Source organism: Lissotriton vulgaris, chromosome 12, assembly GCF_964263255.1.
Source record: "Lissotriton vulgaris chromosome 12, aLisVul1.2, whole genome shotgun sequence".
Taxonomy (NCBI): domain Eukaryota; kingdom Metazoa; phylum Chordata; class Amphibia; order Caudata; family Salamandridae; genus Lissotriton; species Lissotriton vulgaris.
In genome coordinates, this window is record NC_141700.1 from 624505461 (window position 1) to 624522532 (window position 17072).

The 17072-nt window shown below is 42.6% G+C and overlaps 1 protein-coding gene and 1 non-coding gene across 3 annotated transcripts in view; one reads left to right on the forward strand and one right to left on the reverse strand.

Moving 5' to 3' along the window:
* UTP4 (UTP4 small subunit processome component) overlaps nucleotides 1-17072 on the reverse strand; it is a 145953-nt gene that overhangs the window by 56662 nt on the left and 72219 nt on the right. For both annotated transcript variants that reach the window (XM_086945769.1, XM_086945770.1), the window contains exons 3-6: nucleotides 10817-11008; nucleotides 5204-5288; nucleotides 4412-4501; nucleotides 1710-1921 (exon numbers count right to left, since the gene is read on the reverse strand). In XM_086945769.1, the coding sequence (XP_086801895.1) occupies nucleotides 1710-1921; nucleotides 4412-4501; nucleotides 5204-5288; nucleotides 10817-11008 (579 nt within the window). The remainder of the gene's footprint in view (nucleotides 1-1709; nucleotides 1922-4411; nucleotides 4502-5203; nucleotides 5289-10816; nucleotides 11009-17072) is intronic.
* LOC147677870 (small nucleolar RNA snR60/Z15/Z230/Z193/J17) lies at nucleotides 7429-7512 on the forward strand. Its single transcript, XR_015302996.1, has one exon. It is a non-coding gene; the product is annotated as a small nucleolar RNA snR60/Z15/Z230/Z193/J17 (small nucleolar RNA).

A 17072-nucleotide genomic window follows, 5' to 3' on the forward strand; every position in this document is an offset into this window, starting at 1 on the left:
GTTCTTCATAGAGCTGTGGAAGTTGGTCTTTGTCGTGGTGGGGTCTCCTGAGAGCGAGAGGACGAGTTGGGTGCTGTCGGCGTAGGAGACAATGTTGTTGTGGGTTCTGTTGATGTCTGCAAGGGGTGTCATGTAGATGCTGAGGTTGCTTGTGTTCCACCTGGAGGGCGACATGGCCTACCAGTTTGAGCTGGACTATTCCAATCGGAGCAGGGCTAAGATTGATTTACATAACTTGGGTCTCCCTCTAGAGTAGGCAAAAGCCTATAGCCTTTCCATCACCTTGTTTTTTGTATTGGGCCTGTTGAATTGGAATCTTGTTCTTTCATTGTGCTGAAGTACACTTGTGATTCAATATGGAATATTAATTTCGTATCCTCTTCTCCAAGTTCTAGGCATGTTTCTAGGACTCTACAAACAGTCAAATAAAGGTGAATGTTTTTGAGGTATACTGTGTCATCATGTAGTCTCTCTGTCAGGGTGCATTAAATGTGATTGGTTGTTTCAATGACTCTTTAGTACAAGCATTAAATTGTGCACGTTCAGTTACTCATTCATCACAAGTTTACGTTCACTTTATTTCCTGAGATCAAGCAATTATTCTGATATTTGCAGACTTTGTAAACTCTTATCTGGTTTTTAATTTGTATGTTTGCGGATGTTTTTTCCTAGTTTCTGAAATGTTTGCCTAGGCCTCGTTACTTCCATATGCGTACATCCTTCCATCAAGTAGTCAATTTCAGAGCAGCCTCTGTAACTTTATTTGATTCTCTCCTTTTACCCATGCTGTGTTTAACCCTGTTTCTTAGTTGTAGTGTGTGATGTTTGTCAGGTTTCCAATATATGGGTAAACCAACCTTTTGCTAAAATGGTATGAGCATTTCTGAAAACGTTTTATTAATATGGGCACATTTGCATTCAGTCATTTGGATGTGTGTACCAAGCAGAAATTGTAAAGTGTCTAGATTATTTATAGTTCTTGTTGGCTAATGTTGAGCTATAATAATTGTTTCCCCTTGCTATTTATGGGTTCCGTAGTAGCGTGCTACTTGCCAAAAAAGCGCTTCATCACCCCATCAGGGGTAGCTAGTGCTATATAAATGCAAACCTTTTTCCCTCTTCTATCCCTCCAATATCCTTCTCAAACCAAATACCTGCCTGACATATCCACCACTCAAACTACTTTCATATTTCACTATACTAATTCACCACTAATCCTTTATGGGTACCGGAGTAGTGTACTACCTTCCAAAAAAAGTGATTTGTCGCCTTGTCTGGGTTAGAAAGCTCTATATAAATGTATTTACAATAGAATACAAATGGTTTAATTTCATACAGGGTGTGCATGCCAAGTGAAGGGATTTGTAATTGTATTGCAAGAGGATTGAAGGGTTGACGATGTGAGTAATGGTAACCAGCAAAAAAACACACCCAAGTTGTAATTTGGCAATGAATGTGCAGACAGTGGTTGAAAAACAGGCAGACCATGATTAACTGAAATTAAGGCTAAGGGTTACACTGGATTCAGAATATTTCTGCCTTGTCTGCTGCACATGCTCTATTACTTTGATGATAATCATTAGCTCAGTGTACTTGTGTCAAAAATATAATATGCTTTTATTCTAACTTTTGAGCCACTCTAGAAATTTCTTAACTTAAGTTTCTTTGAGCTTTGTGATTCCGCTTGCTCCAGTTCAAGTGTTACTTACCGGCGCTAAGGCTAGCGACAAGACGTCGACGTTTGACACAGGAAAAGTCCGAATGAGTGTGCCTTTTTCCCAGTCCCAGAATTGCACTTTGCCTGTTGAATCTGCACTGACAATTTCTCCGTTGGAAAGGAATGCCAGACTCCATACCAGACACTCCCGGTTGTGAGAGGTTGCCCGATTCCTGTCAACTAGGATCCTCTGCACAGCATGGCCTAAAATGGAAAGTGAGAGCTAGGAGGTGAGCAAAGAGACTTTTATGAAATTATGTTTAACTACAATTGGAAATAGTAAGATCAGAGAAGGTGGCAAATGACAGTCTACTGGGAATGGCAAACATCAATAAAAATGTGTGTCAATCCGAAAATGGGTGTACAGGTATATCCTACTACTACATTAATCACACTACAAACCTGGGTGACCAGAATGCCAGCACAACATTGAGGTGACCACTGTAGGAAGCTGTTTCTGTATATACTACAACAAAGTGAGGTACAGTGTGCACGGAGTCCAGTGGAACCAAAGGTAAAGGTAGATAATACCTTACTCTCCGTTTGTGGTAGCATGGGTGAGCAGTAAGACTTTATCAGAGATTAGTTTTAAGCATTTACTGTACACACTTAGGCACGAAATGATGTCACACACTCAAAGACTGAACTCAGACCAATTTTGTTTGTATAAAAATATTATTTCGTTATTTTATTTCTAGAAACAAGCCAGGCCTGATGCAGGTAAGTGAAATAATGCTTTGCAAGGTTTATGCAGTGAATTACAGTTGAATGCAGGTAAAAATCTAGTTGGTTGATTTACAGGTAAGTCAACAGTCAAAATTACTTTTCAGTTACTTTGTAGATTACTGAACATGTTACGTATTGGATTACTTTTTAAGTTACTTTTGCTAATCAGTGTGATATCCCTATACATCACACTGTGCAATTTCCTAAACAAAAGGTAAGTAATTCAGTTTTTACACATGCAGTTACTACACACTTCACACTTGAAAGAAAAGCAGTCAAGGCAATCCTATCGGAGGAAATGACGTTATTGGTTTACAGGTAAGTAATTGGTTGTGGGAGTTGGGTTTCTGGGGTTAGAACCAGGGTTCCCCAGGGTCGAGGATGTACTCTCAAAGCACCGTCAACTGCACTAGGGCGGCCGGGTGCAGAGAGAAGAGACCCAGTGTTATACAACAGGGGATAGGGGGAGTCCGGCTGATGGCTGCTCACGAGCAGGCCACAAGGTTGTGGGAACAAAGCTCCTGGTGTTATGCAAAGGGGGATCCGGTTTAGCACACAAGGTGCACCCACAGCAGCAGGTTTGGTTCAGGTGCCCTGTTGGTTTCTATGGGGATTCTCCGTTGCAACAAACACTCCAGACTCGGGACGAAGATCTTCTGGAAGCATCCACTGGTTGGAGAGGTAAGTTGAGATGCCTGGAAATGCTGGGACACTGTCAGTTGGGTCACCCAAGGCCATGGGACGTTAGGTGCAGGGGTGTCTTTAGGCATCAGGTTTTTCTTACCGGCTCCGGTAGCAGTTGAGGGGGATAGAGTATTATATACTCTTTATGGCATAACTGAACTTCCAATGCTCAGGAATTGACTTAGACACTGAAGGGGGACAGGGCTAATGCGCCTGTACCCTCACCACTGGTATAGTGCACCCAGCTAGAGGAGTGTCTTACCTATGCAAGGGCAGTGGATTGTGGGCATGGCACACAGAGATGTGTACCATGTCGACTCTTCACTTTATTCTGGACCAAAACATGCAGCCTGCAATGGCAGTGTGTGTGTGTGTGTGTGTGTAAAGGTACAGGGCCCCTAAGAGTGGCACAATAAGTGCTGCAACCCTTAGAGGCCTTCCCTGGTCACAGTGCCCCAGGTACCTATGGTACCTTTTACCAGGGACTTACATGTGGCCAGAAAGTTGCCAATTGGGTTTTGCAACAGTACAGTTTAGGGAAAGAACATAGGCTCTGGGTACCTGGTTGGCAGGAACCCAGGGCACACTCAGTCAAAGTACATCAACAGTTTGGCAAAAAGTGGAGGCAACCATGCAAAAAGGGGCACTTTCCAACTACTTAGACTAACAACCATATTTAAAGCGTAAAGTTAATTACTTAAAAACATATAAATGTTAGAGGTAGGTTGGTACAGGTACATTAAAGTACAAATCAAATTACATTTATAAGCCAGAAAAGATTACAATTAAAATAAAATCAAGAAAGATCACACTTCAAACATTGTATTGTGTGTAGGATAAAGGATAGTGGTGGACGATGTGGTATAACGTAAGGTCAATATCGTAACATCAACTGGTGTGCAACGTGTGCGTCAAGTTCTACCCATGGCTATGAGTGACGGTTGAATGATTGCCAGGCATCAAATAATTCAAAGATTAAAGAGGAGTAAAATTAAGAGGGCCTGAATGGAGGTGAGCAAATTGATTCACAAAAGTGTGCCAAAGTAGTTAACAACATGATTACAGGGATGGAGAGGTACATTAAATACATAAGGAATCACCAGCCAACAGTCAGAAGTCATCAAAAAGAAAATAAAGCAATTGCCTCACTATCAATCATCATAAAATAAAAAACAAGTGAGCCATCCAACAGCCATCATATACACTTCCCAACCGGACTATAATAGCATACAAGACAAAAGAAGAGTTCAAAACTTATGGATTTACCAACAAAACTGAACTTGCCTGACTTAACATCAAAGATTCGAATGGCATCTATGGAACCAGCAGCAATGTGGGTACCAGATGGGAGCCAAGAGAGGGAAAGAATCCGGTCTTTAAAAAAAAAAGAAAATGAAGTTTAACAAGACAAAACTGGAAAAATAGAAATGTCATGCCCTGTAAACATCAAATATAAAATATATGGCTTGCAGGGCAACAACAACATGGTTAGTGCTCTACCTCAAACAAAGCAAGTCATTTGTGAAGAAACAGTAGTGAATAAATACAGTGTTCATTGACTTATTATAAAATCCAAAGAGCATTGGGGCCTAACAGGTCATGACTTACAAAAACAGTTAGGCACTTCGACCAGTACAGATCAGTTTAGAGCCAACTTGACAATATGTGCCCAGTACAACGTCCAGTTACACACAAAGGAGATTCTAATGAAAAGAGCGCTCGACTTGCTAGTACAGTGGAGACATTTGCTATAATATCTGGCACATTCAAAAATTGATGGCAGATTTGAAAAGGCATTACATGAGTGGTCCAGCTGCAGGTCAAAGTTGGATGGACTGGTATTCTAACAGGTGGCCAATGTTGACATCTACGAGAGCAGCACAACCATCCAGAGCTGTGTCCCTAGATTTCCATTCCACTTGAGTAACATGGTTTGGCAGTTAAATTTTTTGCCACCTGTGATACTGAGATCGGTCAACAACGAGGTACTAAGGGTAGTGCCTCAGTTTCAAATACTGGACTTACAAGATTTCAGAACAAATACAATTGATAATTACTTTTTGCTCATGTGCTTACCTTTCTGACGGTCAAAACTCTTCTCAAACTGTATTTTATCTGGAAGAATTTGGAATAATTTTACGGATCCATCTTCACACCCTATCTGTTAGGAAAAAATAACTAAATTAGTTCAGGTTTACCTATGTGGGGCTGAGAAAGGAAGTTCTTAGCAAACTCAATTCACACGAATAATGTAGTTCTTTAAACCGAATGCAACACAACTATTTTAAAGATGCATGCAAAAACTCTGAATTAAATAATTGATGCTTATGTACAATTGCTGTTGACTAGAACACAACTGTTTAGGACATCATCCAACTAAAGTGAACACATCACAATGTCCAACGTACACTCGAAAGACAAAACATACGACTTTCATATTATCTGTTTACATTACTTCCATAACATTTGGATTCTGTCATTCACTTTCCTATAGCAAAACACAATCAATATGCCTTTTTAGGTCGAGGACTATCGGTTCTGCCGTAAGGCAGAAACCGGAAGTCGGAGATTTAATGATTCTTAGAGTGCTGCATTTATCCCTCCCTCTTTTTGCTCTTTCTCCATTGGCTGGCTTCCTAAATGGAGGCCAGCCATTGGAGGAGAGAGCCATCCCTCCAAAGAAGCCCCGTCTTTTTCGGATTTGGGGGCGTCATTTTTGCTGTTCTTTAGACAGTGACGTCGCCCGTCACTCAGAACAGCAAAATACGCCCCCAATTCCGAAAAAAAATCTGAAGCTTGTGGCCGCCATTTTAAGTCTTCTTGTGATGAGGTAGGCTGCTGTCCTCGTTTCCCGCTGTCTTTTTCCCGCCCCCCCTCCCGCTGTCCGTCTCTGTTTCCGCCCTCCTCCCGCTGAATCGGTCGGCCGTTGTTTTCTTTCCCTGCCTGGTCTTTTTCCCGCCCCCCTCCCACTGTCCGTGTTTGTTCCCGCCCTCCTCCCGCTGATTAGGTCGGCCGCTGTGCTGTTGTATTCTTTTTCCCACCCCCCTCCCGCTGTCTGTCTTTCTTCCCGCCCCCCTCCCGCTAAATAAATCATTCAGTGGTAGCCGTCTTTTTTGCCGCCCCCTCCCGCTGTCTGGTTCCCGCCGTCTTTTTTCCCGCCCCCTCCCGCTGGTCCTGTCCCGCCCGCACAGGATCTCATCGCAACTGGTATCTTGAACGCCCACCATAATTGCAGGACGCTGAGGTGTGCGTGTTCAGGACTCGGGAGACGGAGGGAACAGACCGGAGCACTCCTGAGGAACGAGGACGAGCCAAATGAGGAACAAGGACGTGAAGCAGATGAGCTCATCGAGGAGCGAGGACGAGAAGCAGATGAGGCACCCCAATGACGTGCGGAGAGAGCCGGTGTTGAGCAGGAGGAGTGGACGGAAGAGTGGTGGTCACTCCCGGAGGACGTTGTAACGCCGCCGAAGCTCAGGAGAATTGCGGCCCCCGTGGTATGTGAAACGGGGCAAGGGTCACAGTAATCCGGGAAGATGGGGGGGGGGGGGGCGAGTCCGAGGGACTCAAGGGGCATGGGCAGCTGGAGTGCTAATCTCTCGTACCTATTCCCTCATTTCACGCTCACAGCCTTCGTTATTCACTTTTGTACCACACCCTAAGTCTTGTAACCGCGGTTACATAATCACTGTTTTTGGGGGAAAGTATATGCAACTGGTATCTTGAATGCAGAGTGCTGCTGCAACTCGGGAATGTGTCGTAACAAGGTACACTTGGAGCTGAAAGTGCACAGGGCTGACTGGCATGGAAATGTACCCGTAGATAACGTGCTCACTAAAATACTGCTTTCATAATTGCAGGACCACATTTGCTGCAAATTGCACTGGGTCTGAGGTGACCGAGAACAAGCTGATTACATTTCAGTGGGCTGCCAATGGACGTGGCGCTGGAGAAACAGGACGTGCCCGGATGAAGCTGGTAAGTGGTGGTTGAAGGTGTTTAAATTCTCGTGTCAGTTTGTTTTCCTCACTAGATTGATATGGTTATTTTGTTGATGAAAGGGATGTAATTTTACTTAATCGTTTTTAGCCAAGTCACACTATCAGAAGTACACGTTTATCACCAGAGAGCTTTGCATGAAACTTCATAAATCGCTCGAGGGCATGTGCTGCGTGCTAGCCCCTGCCCTAGTTAAACGACTTCTCAGGCAGGATTCCTTTGTGTTTCTTAGAGGGTGCCCGGCATGTAGTACTGTTAGTGTGTACTGCATAATAGTAGCACGCGATGGGTCTGCGCCGAGATCGATATCATGATGATCACATAGTTCAGCAGATGAACAGTGGTGAATAAGAGCTCTTGTCTTTCGCTCCTATCTGATGTATGCAATCGTTTTTTGGTAGTTTGGGGTCACCTGTTCAAAATGCCCGCTTATTGTCTTCTTTCCTCAAATGCTTAGGTGGCAAAAGCAAGAAACCTAATATGAACATTCAGACTATCCCAAAACTATTTATAGCACACTAAACTTAACCTGAAAATTGCAAGATGCGATATATATTTTTATGACATCGTTCACTAAATTCCAAGAAATGGAAGAAGGGATGTACAGCGGCTTCAATTGAAAGGTTTAACAAAAAATGCTTTAGTAAGTATTGGAGTATTTCATAAAGAGAAAAAAAAAGCTTTTTAAATGAGAAGATATGTAACTCATTATTGAATAACCTTCAAACGATGTTAAAAGCTCAGAACGCACCAACTCATCCATCTGGGCCCTGGATATCCCCAAGGGAAATAACCTTTTTATTTTATAATAAAATGGAAGAAAATTGTGGTGTCCTTGGAATGCCATTTTTTGCTTGCTCTTTGAAGCTCTCTGGTATTTTTTATCCGGTGTTGCCCCTCTCTGCTTTTGACAGCATGTTAAAAGTCGAGTCGAGTGGTTGTTTTGGTGAACTGTGATCCGGATTTCAGCGCTTCAAATCCCAGTCCGGGCCTCTGTTTCCCCTTAAAGCCCCTCTAACTAGCTTGGGCCTTGCCTGTTCGCTCTGGTGCCCTGGTCCTTCCTCACCTCCTGTTTGGGGTTTTGGGAATGTGTTTGGAGATCACTTTACAAAAGGCGCTGCAGCCTCTGAGGGATCCCTCTAACCCAAGGCCTGCTCCCAAGTGACAGCAGGCTCTCTCGATGGAGACAGGCCAAAGCAAGCCCACCAACTCCCAGGGGTGCTCCCCTCCCGCTGTCCGTGTCTTTTTCCCGCCCCCTCCCGCTGATGAGGTCGCTCTCGTTTCTCTTGAGCCTGGAGAGTTTTGCGGTGTATCAGGAAACTGTTGCCTTTTATGCCAGGTCCATCATGGGCAGTTGAACGAGCGCTAATGAGCCTTGGATAGATTGTTCTTGTTTCTCCTGACAGCTTATGCGTGCTGATCAGCGGCATGAGAGGTAAGTGCCGGTCTTGGGGTGGGAGGTATTTGTAGCATTGCTTGTTTGTTGCTTATTGTTAGCATGCATTCCACATCACTCTCAAACACACTACCTCACAACTTTACTCTTTCTCTATCTCACTAGCTCACTCTCTCTCTATCTCACTACCTCACTCTATCTATTTCTATCTCACTAGCTCACTCTCACTATATCACGACTCACTCCCTCAAAAAATCACTACATCACTCTCTCACTAACTCACTCTCTATCTCACTACCTCACAACTTCACTCTCTCTAACTCACTACCTCACTCTCTCTCTATCTCACTACCTCACTCTCTCTCTATCTCACTACCTCACTCTCTCTCTTTCTATCTCACTAAGTCACTTTCACTCTCTCTTTCACTACCTCACTCTCTATCTCACTACCTCACAAACTCACTCACTGTTTCTATCTCACTACCTCAGAACATCCCTCTCTCTCACTACCTCACTCTCTATCTACCTCTCTCTCACTACATAACTCTATCTCACTATCTCACAACTTCTCTCTCTCTAACTCACTACCTCAATCACTCTCTATCTCACTACCTCACTCTTTCTATCTCACTAACTCACTTTCACTCTCTTTCACTACCTCTCTCTATCTCACTACATCACAACATCACTCTATGCTTATATCTCACTACCTCACAACATCCCTCTCCCTCACTACCTCACTCTTTCACTACCTCACTCTATCTACTTCACTCTCTCCCACTACCTCACTCTCTCTCTATTTCAATACCTCACTCTCTCTCTACCTCACTCTCTCTCTGCTAATGCAATAGGTATCACATATGCAAATAAAAGCTAATACCAATTGAAATGACAATGCCATTTATTTAGGGATACAAAAAAGATTAAAAAAAATAATGAGCAATACCAATAGCTCTACCTATAATATTGCCGAGACCATTGCATTGTAAATGCTTGGTAGTATGTCCTACTTCTTAATCTTTCAACAGGAACTTGTGAACAGGTTATGTAGTCTGGCTCTACAATTCCAGAGCATCTTCAAGGTAGGCTAAATCTTACAGGTTTGGCATTTTATGTATTTGAGACACCTTTCCTTTGGAGTTCTTGACATGGGAGCTCTTAAGCCCTTCTTTTCTTGGGCATGGTTCTATCTCATTTGTCTGACTACTACACAAGAGGTAATGAACAAGTAGTTAGGTATGTGCTTACTCGATCAGAACTGCAACAAGAGATGTCATTGCTGGAATTTTTGGACATGCTATACACGTTGGGTCTTATCAGAAAAATATGTGAACATGCTATCCAGTGTCCCCTTGATTCCAGCATGGCAGTCCCAAAGAAAGCTTTTCAGATTCTGCAGACCTCTGTCCTGGAAATATTGATCCAAGATTACGGACACAGTATAAACCATGTATCAGAATTTCTGGACACGCTTTCATCTTTGATTGACCTTTCAATGGAAGTTTCTGGATGCACTAATTAAATTTCCTTTAGACTGTTTTATGACCCAATCTTTCTTTGATCATTACTGAATCATCACAAGGAAACAATTAAATGAGTGTTATTGCTTTATTTACTGGCAGAAATTTCCGGTTATATCAGTTCAGCATTGCTCACATTTCCAATTGATGTTCATGGACGTACAATCCTCTTTCTTTGTGACATCAAAATGGCAGGATGTATTCTTTTATATTTTATTGCATTGTTTTTTCTGTCTGTCCTGTGTTTTCTTTGTGAGCTCCACAATTCTTTGCCCTTTTTCATCATGCTGGTTACCCAGAAATTCCTACAGGAATCAAGCTGTCTCTTACAACTTTCCATGCTTGCTAACTTGAATTTTGTTACGTTTTAGTTCCACTATGTGTTCACGCACTTCTTCACTGGATGCAGTCTGAATACACAGACTCAATATTCACAAATTCAAAATGTCCCCCACCTTTGCGCAAGCCGGTACCAACCATAAAATACAGATTATCTACAAAGTTTAAAAAACAGCAAACTAGACTCCTTTGCCAGCAAGCTTGCAATATTGGGTGGTCAAAAAACAACAACCTTTTGTCTCAACTTTACCTGCCTTGAAAGTCAAAGAGTCTATAAAGGAATCAAAAACATTAACTTTTCTATGCACCCACACTCTAGAAAGACTTACCGCTACACACAGACTGCTACGAAGCAATTTCCTAGACTGTAAACAAAGACTCTGACCGGGACTGCAGCTGTTTCATTTAATTTGGTGGTTACTACAGCATACTAACCGCTAAGTGAGAGCCACTGGGATTAGCAGCAATGCCCCAAATGGGACCCCCAAAACCATCCAAGCTATATTTGATGCACAGATTTTCCAAGTCGTACTCCAGGATCTTGCCATCCAGACCAGCAGTGAAAAGACGACTGCCTGCAGCCCAACAAATGGCTTCTGTGGATCTCGTCTCATCACCTGGGAAAACCTGAAAACATATACAAAAGTAAGTATACAAAGCCAGATGGAACTGAATACTGCTATTCGACATACATATACCATTAAAGTACAATTCTGATACTAACTTCCAGAGCAATAGAAGGCAGATTGGGCGGTCTTCAGATTGACTTTTTTAAATGTTTGATTCACGTTTTTATTTATATGAATGATAAACAGGCATTAGCACCGCCAATCGGTCTGGCTTTAACCCTTTTGCGGTTAGGCCTTCCCTCCAGCGCTAAGCCTTTTATTGGCTATTTAGATTATTTCGGGGTTAGACCTTCATAACTTTATGTCCACATAAGTCATCCACGCCACATTTGTGCCCTTTTATGTCCGACAGCCTCGGGATTCTAAAAGGTACCCAGGATTTGTGAATTCCCCTAGAGGACACCGAGGAAATAGCCAAAATATAGACATTTTGAGTTTTTGGGGAAAAATATGAAAAATGAGTTGTGGATAAAAGTGCCTGGTATTTTTCATAAAATGGCATCAACGAACGGTTTAATGTGCTAAAGTCACCATCTTCCCAGCTTTCAGGAACATGCAGAGCTGAATCAAAAAAACGAATTATTTTACCACAGTTTAGGCATTTTTCAAAAAGGTACCCCATGTGTTCTATTTTGTTGTGCTTTCAACCTACTTTCGGTTTGTGGAGCACACAAGTGTGAAACCCAGGGGTGATCCAGGAAGGCTAGATATTTCTGAAAAGTAGACAAATTCTGAATTTAGCAAGGGGTCATGTGTGTAGATCCCTCAAGGATTTCCCAAAGAAACTAACTGTTGAAAAAAAAATTGTGAAAACGAGTAGGAAAAAACAGCTATTTGTGATAATGTTTTCATCTGTAACTTTTGGTCACGATGGCCGATTTACAAAAGCAATGTACGATTATGTTCGCTAGACCCTTTTGGCTATGAGGATATATATAGTGTTTGTAGGTTCTCCAAGAACCCGTGGTACACAGAACTAACAACTGAGCTGCACCGTAGAATGGTTTTTCATTGTGGACTGAGGATAGACCAATTCGTATGGTGAAATATGTAGAGTGAAAAATAGGTACTAGGGTAACCTATGTATTTCTGAAATGGGCACAAGCTATGGAGTTTAGAAGCAGTGTTTTTTTTCACATCTCAGAATTTGAGGGTACCCGTACGAGCATATGATTTTAGAGGATTTTTTTCTAAATGTCTTCTTTCTTACACACTGGCTTACATTTGGATGCCACAAATGCAGCAAAATCCATTTGGTAATAATGAATATCCTACTATTCTATGCTCCCAAATGTCTTCAGATAAAAATGGTGCCTCACTTGTGCAGGTAGGCCTAGTACCAGCAGCAGGAAATTACCCAAAATGTAACATGGATACATCACATTTTTCCACTCAAAATGGACCCGTTTTTTTTACTAAGTGGGTAGCTGCGGATTGTGGGCCCTAGCTCAGCCGCTACCTGAGGAAAAGCATTCCCTTAAGTCTTCTGATAAAAATGGTATGTCCCATGTGTGGGTAGGCCTAGTGCACACAACAAGAAACTGCCCAAAACTCAACATCGATACAACACATTTCCACTGAAAACTGACTTGCATTTTGCAAAGTGGGCAGCTGTGGATTTTAGGCCCCAGCTCAGCCAGCACCTAGAAGAACCCTAGCAAACCTTTCCATTTTTGAAAACTAGACACATAGGGGAATCCAGGATGGGTCGACTTTCGTGGCTCTCACCAGGCTGTTTTACCTATCTTTCCTTGCAAACCTCTAACTTTGACTAAAACTAATTTTCCTCACATTTCTGTGATGGAAAGTTCTGGAATCTGCAGGGAGCCACACATTTCCAACCACCCACCATTCCCCCAACTTGTCCTAATAAAAACGTGCCCCCACTTGTGTAGCCGTGCTAGTGCATGCTACAGGCAAGCATCAAACCAAGGTCATTGGGAGTCTCACAGAGTGACTCTTATTGACCTTGGCTTTTTTTGTGCGGATTGGGGGCACTAGAACAAGTCACATAAGCGAGGTAGCATTTTTATTGGGACGTGAGGTAGCATTTTTATTGGGACATGTGGGGGAATGCTGGTTGGTAGGAATTTTGTAGATTCCTGCGGATTCAGATAGTTTACTTCACACACATGCAAGGTAAATGTGCAATTTTAGTCAAAGTTTGAGGATTGAAGGCATGGTGGGTAAGAACACTTTATGAAATTCACACAAGGCATACCACTCTGGACTCCCACAGATATCTAGTTTTCAGGAATGTTTCGGTTTGGTAGGTTTCCCATGGAGAGCAGAAAAACTGTAAGGGTCATATTGGAGGTGAAAGCTATGCGGATGTGTAGGTGGGCGGGCAGGCAACCCTCACACCTTCTAGGAAAAAAAAACCCTGGCCTCCAAATATAGTCCCAGGCAGTCTAATGGGCTTTCTCAGATTGGAAAAAGGCACATCTAATCTGCCCCTGTTGGGGGAGTATAAAGCCTGCTGGGGTTATTTGAAAAGGGTAGTGGCTGGGCCCGATGCCTCAGTGGACTGCCATAATCCATTTATGCCCCTATTAAAAAATTCCAGAGCTGTATTACACAAAGTGAACGGGGGTGCAACAGACACTTGCGCCCGCTTTAAGCACCCCTAGGGCACTTTGGTACTTCAGATGGGGCCGCAGACGCTGGTGCACAAACAGCGCCCGCACTTTCTCAAGAGGGTGTTCCCTCATCTGCATGGGGGTATGCCTCATGCAAATGAAGGAATCTCTTTGCCTCTGCGCCCGCGCCGTATTGCAGATACAGGCTCAGAGGCAAATATGCTCTCAGGAGGTGCACTGACATTGTGCCAACTATAAGGTGGTCAGTGTGCCTCCTAAGATCAGCCCTATGGAGGGGGAAATGGGGTCCTATGGAGACCCCAGACATCCCCTTGCAGCGGGTGTAGTCAGTGACTGCACCTACCTGCAAAGGGATCTCGAATTCCCTTTAAAAGTGCAGGTCGGTTGCCGCCTGCATAGTGAAACACGAAGAGGCTGCTTCAAAGCCACTCTGTATTTCACTTGAATGCGCTACCCCTAGTGCAGCACGAGTACGAGGCACTTTCCCTGGCCCGGGAGGAGGGGCAGATTGGAGGTTAGAACCTCCAATTTGACACAAGACAGGCAGATAGACTGAGTCAGGGGTGAGCACTAGCACATTGTGAGGGGGCAGATACCATCACAAAGAAGAGTTCCTGGTGTTTAGTAGAATGGATCGCTGCTTGGGGCCCAGCCTGTTGCTGTGATCTCCAAGCAGGTAGCCACTATGGAAAGGTACCATTGGAAAATGAAGATTCTCTCCTTTCCAACGATACCTCTCCCGTGTGCTTTGATGCTCGAGGCACTAAGATAGGCCCCGAGCACCGAAGCAGTGAAAGGCTCATTTCACTTTTCCTAAAATAATATCAGTGCTCTTTCCCCAGCTCCAGAGGCTAAAATAAATAAAAGGAAATCCCTCTGGTGCTTGCACCAGAGGGAATTCCTGCCTCAAGCGCGAGGATGGCCTGGAGCAGCCCTCAGCACACAAGAACGGGTGTGGAGTACGGCACAGAGCAGTCCTCCACACCATAGCAGTTAAAGGGATGTTGTATGGAAATATGAAGCATTACAAATAAATAGTATGGGAACAGGTATGTATTTGTAAGGAAGCAAAGAACGGTACAATAATATTTATGTAGGTTAAAAGGTAAAGTGACAGTTGCACTGTCAAGCCAGACTTACAAATCTGCTGCCAGAGAAAAACAACATAAATTATCCTGTTAGTTAAGACACTTTTATAGCATTCCAATGTCATGTGGGTACCCCTGAAAGTTGAAGCTTAAACAAAATTATCATAGCCGTGTGGAGGGCAAGCACTTTTTTGTGGAAGCACATAGCTTCTGCCCAATCAAAACATGAACTCCTGACTTCCAACATGTAGGCAAAGCCAAAGCCCCTCTCTAGTGATGCTGACATAACTGTCTGGCGACATCTGGGCAGTCAAGCCAGACCACAAAAACATAAAATATACTGCCTTAGTTCTGCATATACAAAAAACAGAAACCACCTCACCAGATTTAACAAATCTTTACAGCCCATTCTCGAACTGGAGGTACTCAAAAATAACTAGATCTAGGCATCTTATGCTTCTGACAATTGCATAAGACAAAGCATCACATTTGGATTCCCACACAGAGGTGTGGAGTTTAATAAAACATTGGCTTGCCCATGGACAGGTTGTTTCATAAATGTACTTGTCCTTTAAAAAAATCCACTTGTCCCGTTGGTGCCACGTATTGCAGCGACAAATTATTGCAGCAATCTCATTCTATAAAAGCCCTGATATTAGTCTTTCTGATTATACCAGGGCTCATACTATAATACAGTTTGAATTCTAGCAATTTCCTTATTTTGACACTTAACTGCAGATCTACATACCATGACTAGCATTAAGCAATGTCCAGGGTTGGAATGCCCTTTTGAGTCTGAGCAAAGCTACTAAATTGCATGTTTTAGGGGCTATCACCAGCTCTTCTTTCATATTTTTCCATGCTGAGAAAGGTTGGAAATTTACTTCTGACAATGGTAGAAGTAAACCTTCTTCCAGGTTAGGGAAAAAAGTGGTTGGAGTGAGCAGATTTTCTCATGAGCAAATCTATATCTGCATATTTGCTCGTGCTAAAAACAGTTCACAAATATTTTCTAGGACTACGATTTCCTGGCCTACTTCTGTAAATACATGTGAATTCATGAGAGCTGTAATTCTGCACTAATGCAAGGACATATATCATGGGTGGAATTTTGTGACTTTCTTTAAGAATTGGGCCCATAATTAGCTCTGTAGTTAACCAAGAACATTAGTTTATATTAAAATACTTTAACTATCTACCTACCCATCGACTGGCTTTTGCTCTTTCACAAGGGGAACATCGTACACAAAGTCATTTTGTTCAGTGCCAGGGACTACTGTGGCAATGTGTGCTTTTTGAATACAAAAAATATTATTGCTTTTTGACAATGTTTGTTATAATGGTGAGGGCCTGGAAGCTCCCACAAAATTTTACAAAAACCTTATCCAGACACGAATTGACAAAGAGAGAAGGCTGACCACCAATAACAGACCTATTGACTTTGCCAATGCTTGTTTATTTACATATTTCCCATTATCCTGTTGAAACTGGCTGCACTGATTTTCCATTACGAATATTGTTTGGACATACTAGCATGCATAAGCACATTTTACTAAATGATGCTTCAAAGAAATTCTACCTACAATTTCACAGCAGTTTAGCGAAATGTTTTTTTTCCTAGTTGCATTTTTTGTGAACACTTTTTTGGGAAAGTAAAGGATCCTGAATCTTGCTTTCAAGCTTCTGAAGATATTTGCATCTAATCAGAGAGAATTCCGAGAGCACTGTATGTAGCCTCATATTGCTAAACTTCCCAAACGTTGTTCACATTTTTACACTGGAACCACTGTCAATAGTCCAGTCCGAGCTTGCGTTACCTCGGAGCACTCACCCTAATCAGAAAGGCATTGTAATAATGAACCATAAATACAAGTTCGAACAGCATTAACATATGGACATAAATATTACCTCAACTGCAGACAATGCCCTGATCTATAATGTGGTACTGTAAACTGGCAGCCAAGGAATTAGTGCTGTGTGGTGTTGGGCTTACTTGTTCAAGGACAAAATAAACATGAAAACTTGTTGTACTTGGCTCCAAACAATAAGTCCTGGGAGTCGGGCCATAAGAATTCCACACCCCTGCCATACATATGGTATTCCTCTTATATCTATTAGGTCCCATTCACTTAATACTTTATGATTGCTAACCACCTACCCAACTTTCGCTACCCACAAAAGGGTGTTTTTCGTAATCTTTCCTTTCTATTCAGTTTTGTTTGTGCCGATCTTCCAGGTTCATCTGACCATCTTAATGGAGGAAGTATGTTTGCCACTGTATATAAAACGGAGATAACCATTTCTCTGAACTTTTATATTCATCCTTAACAATGGTTCCTCTTGTGACCACAAAGTCCATTCACTGATTACCACC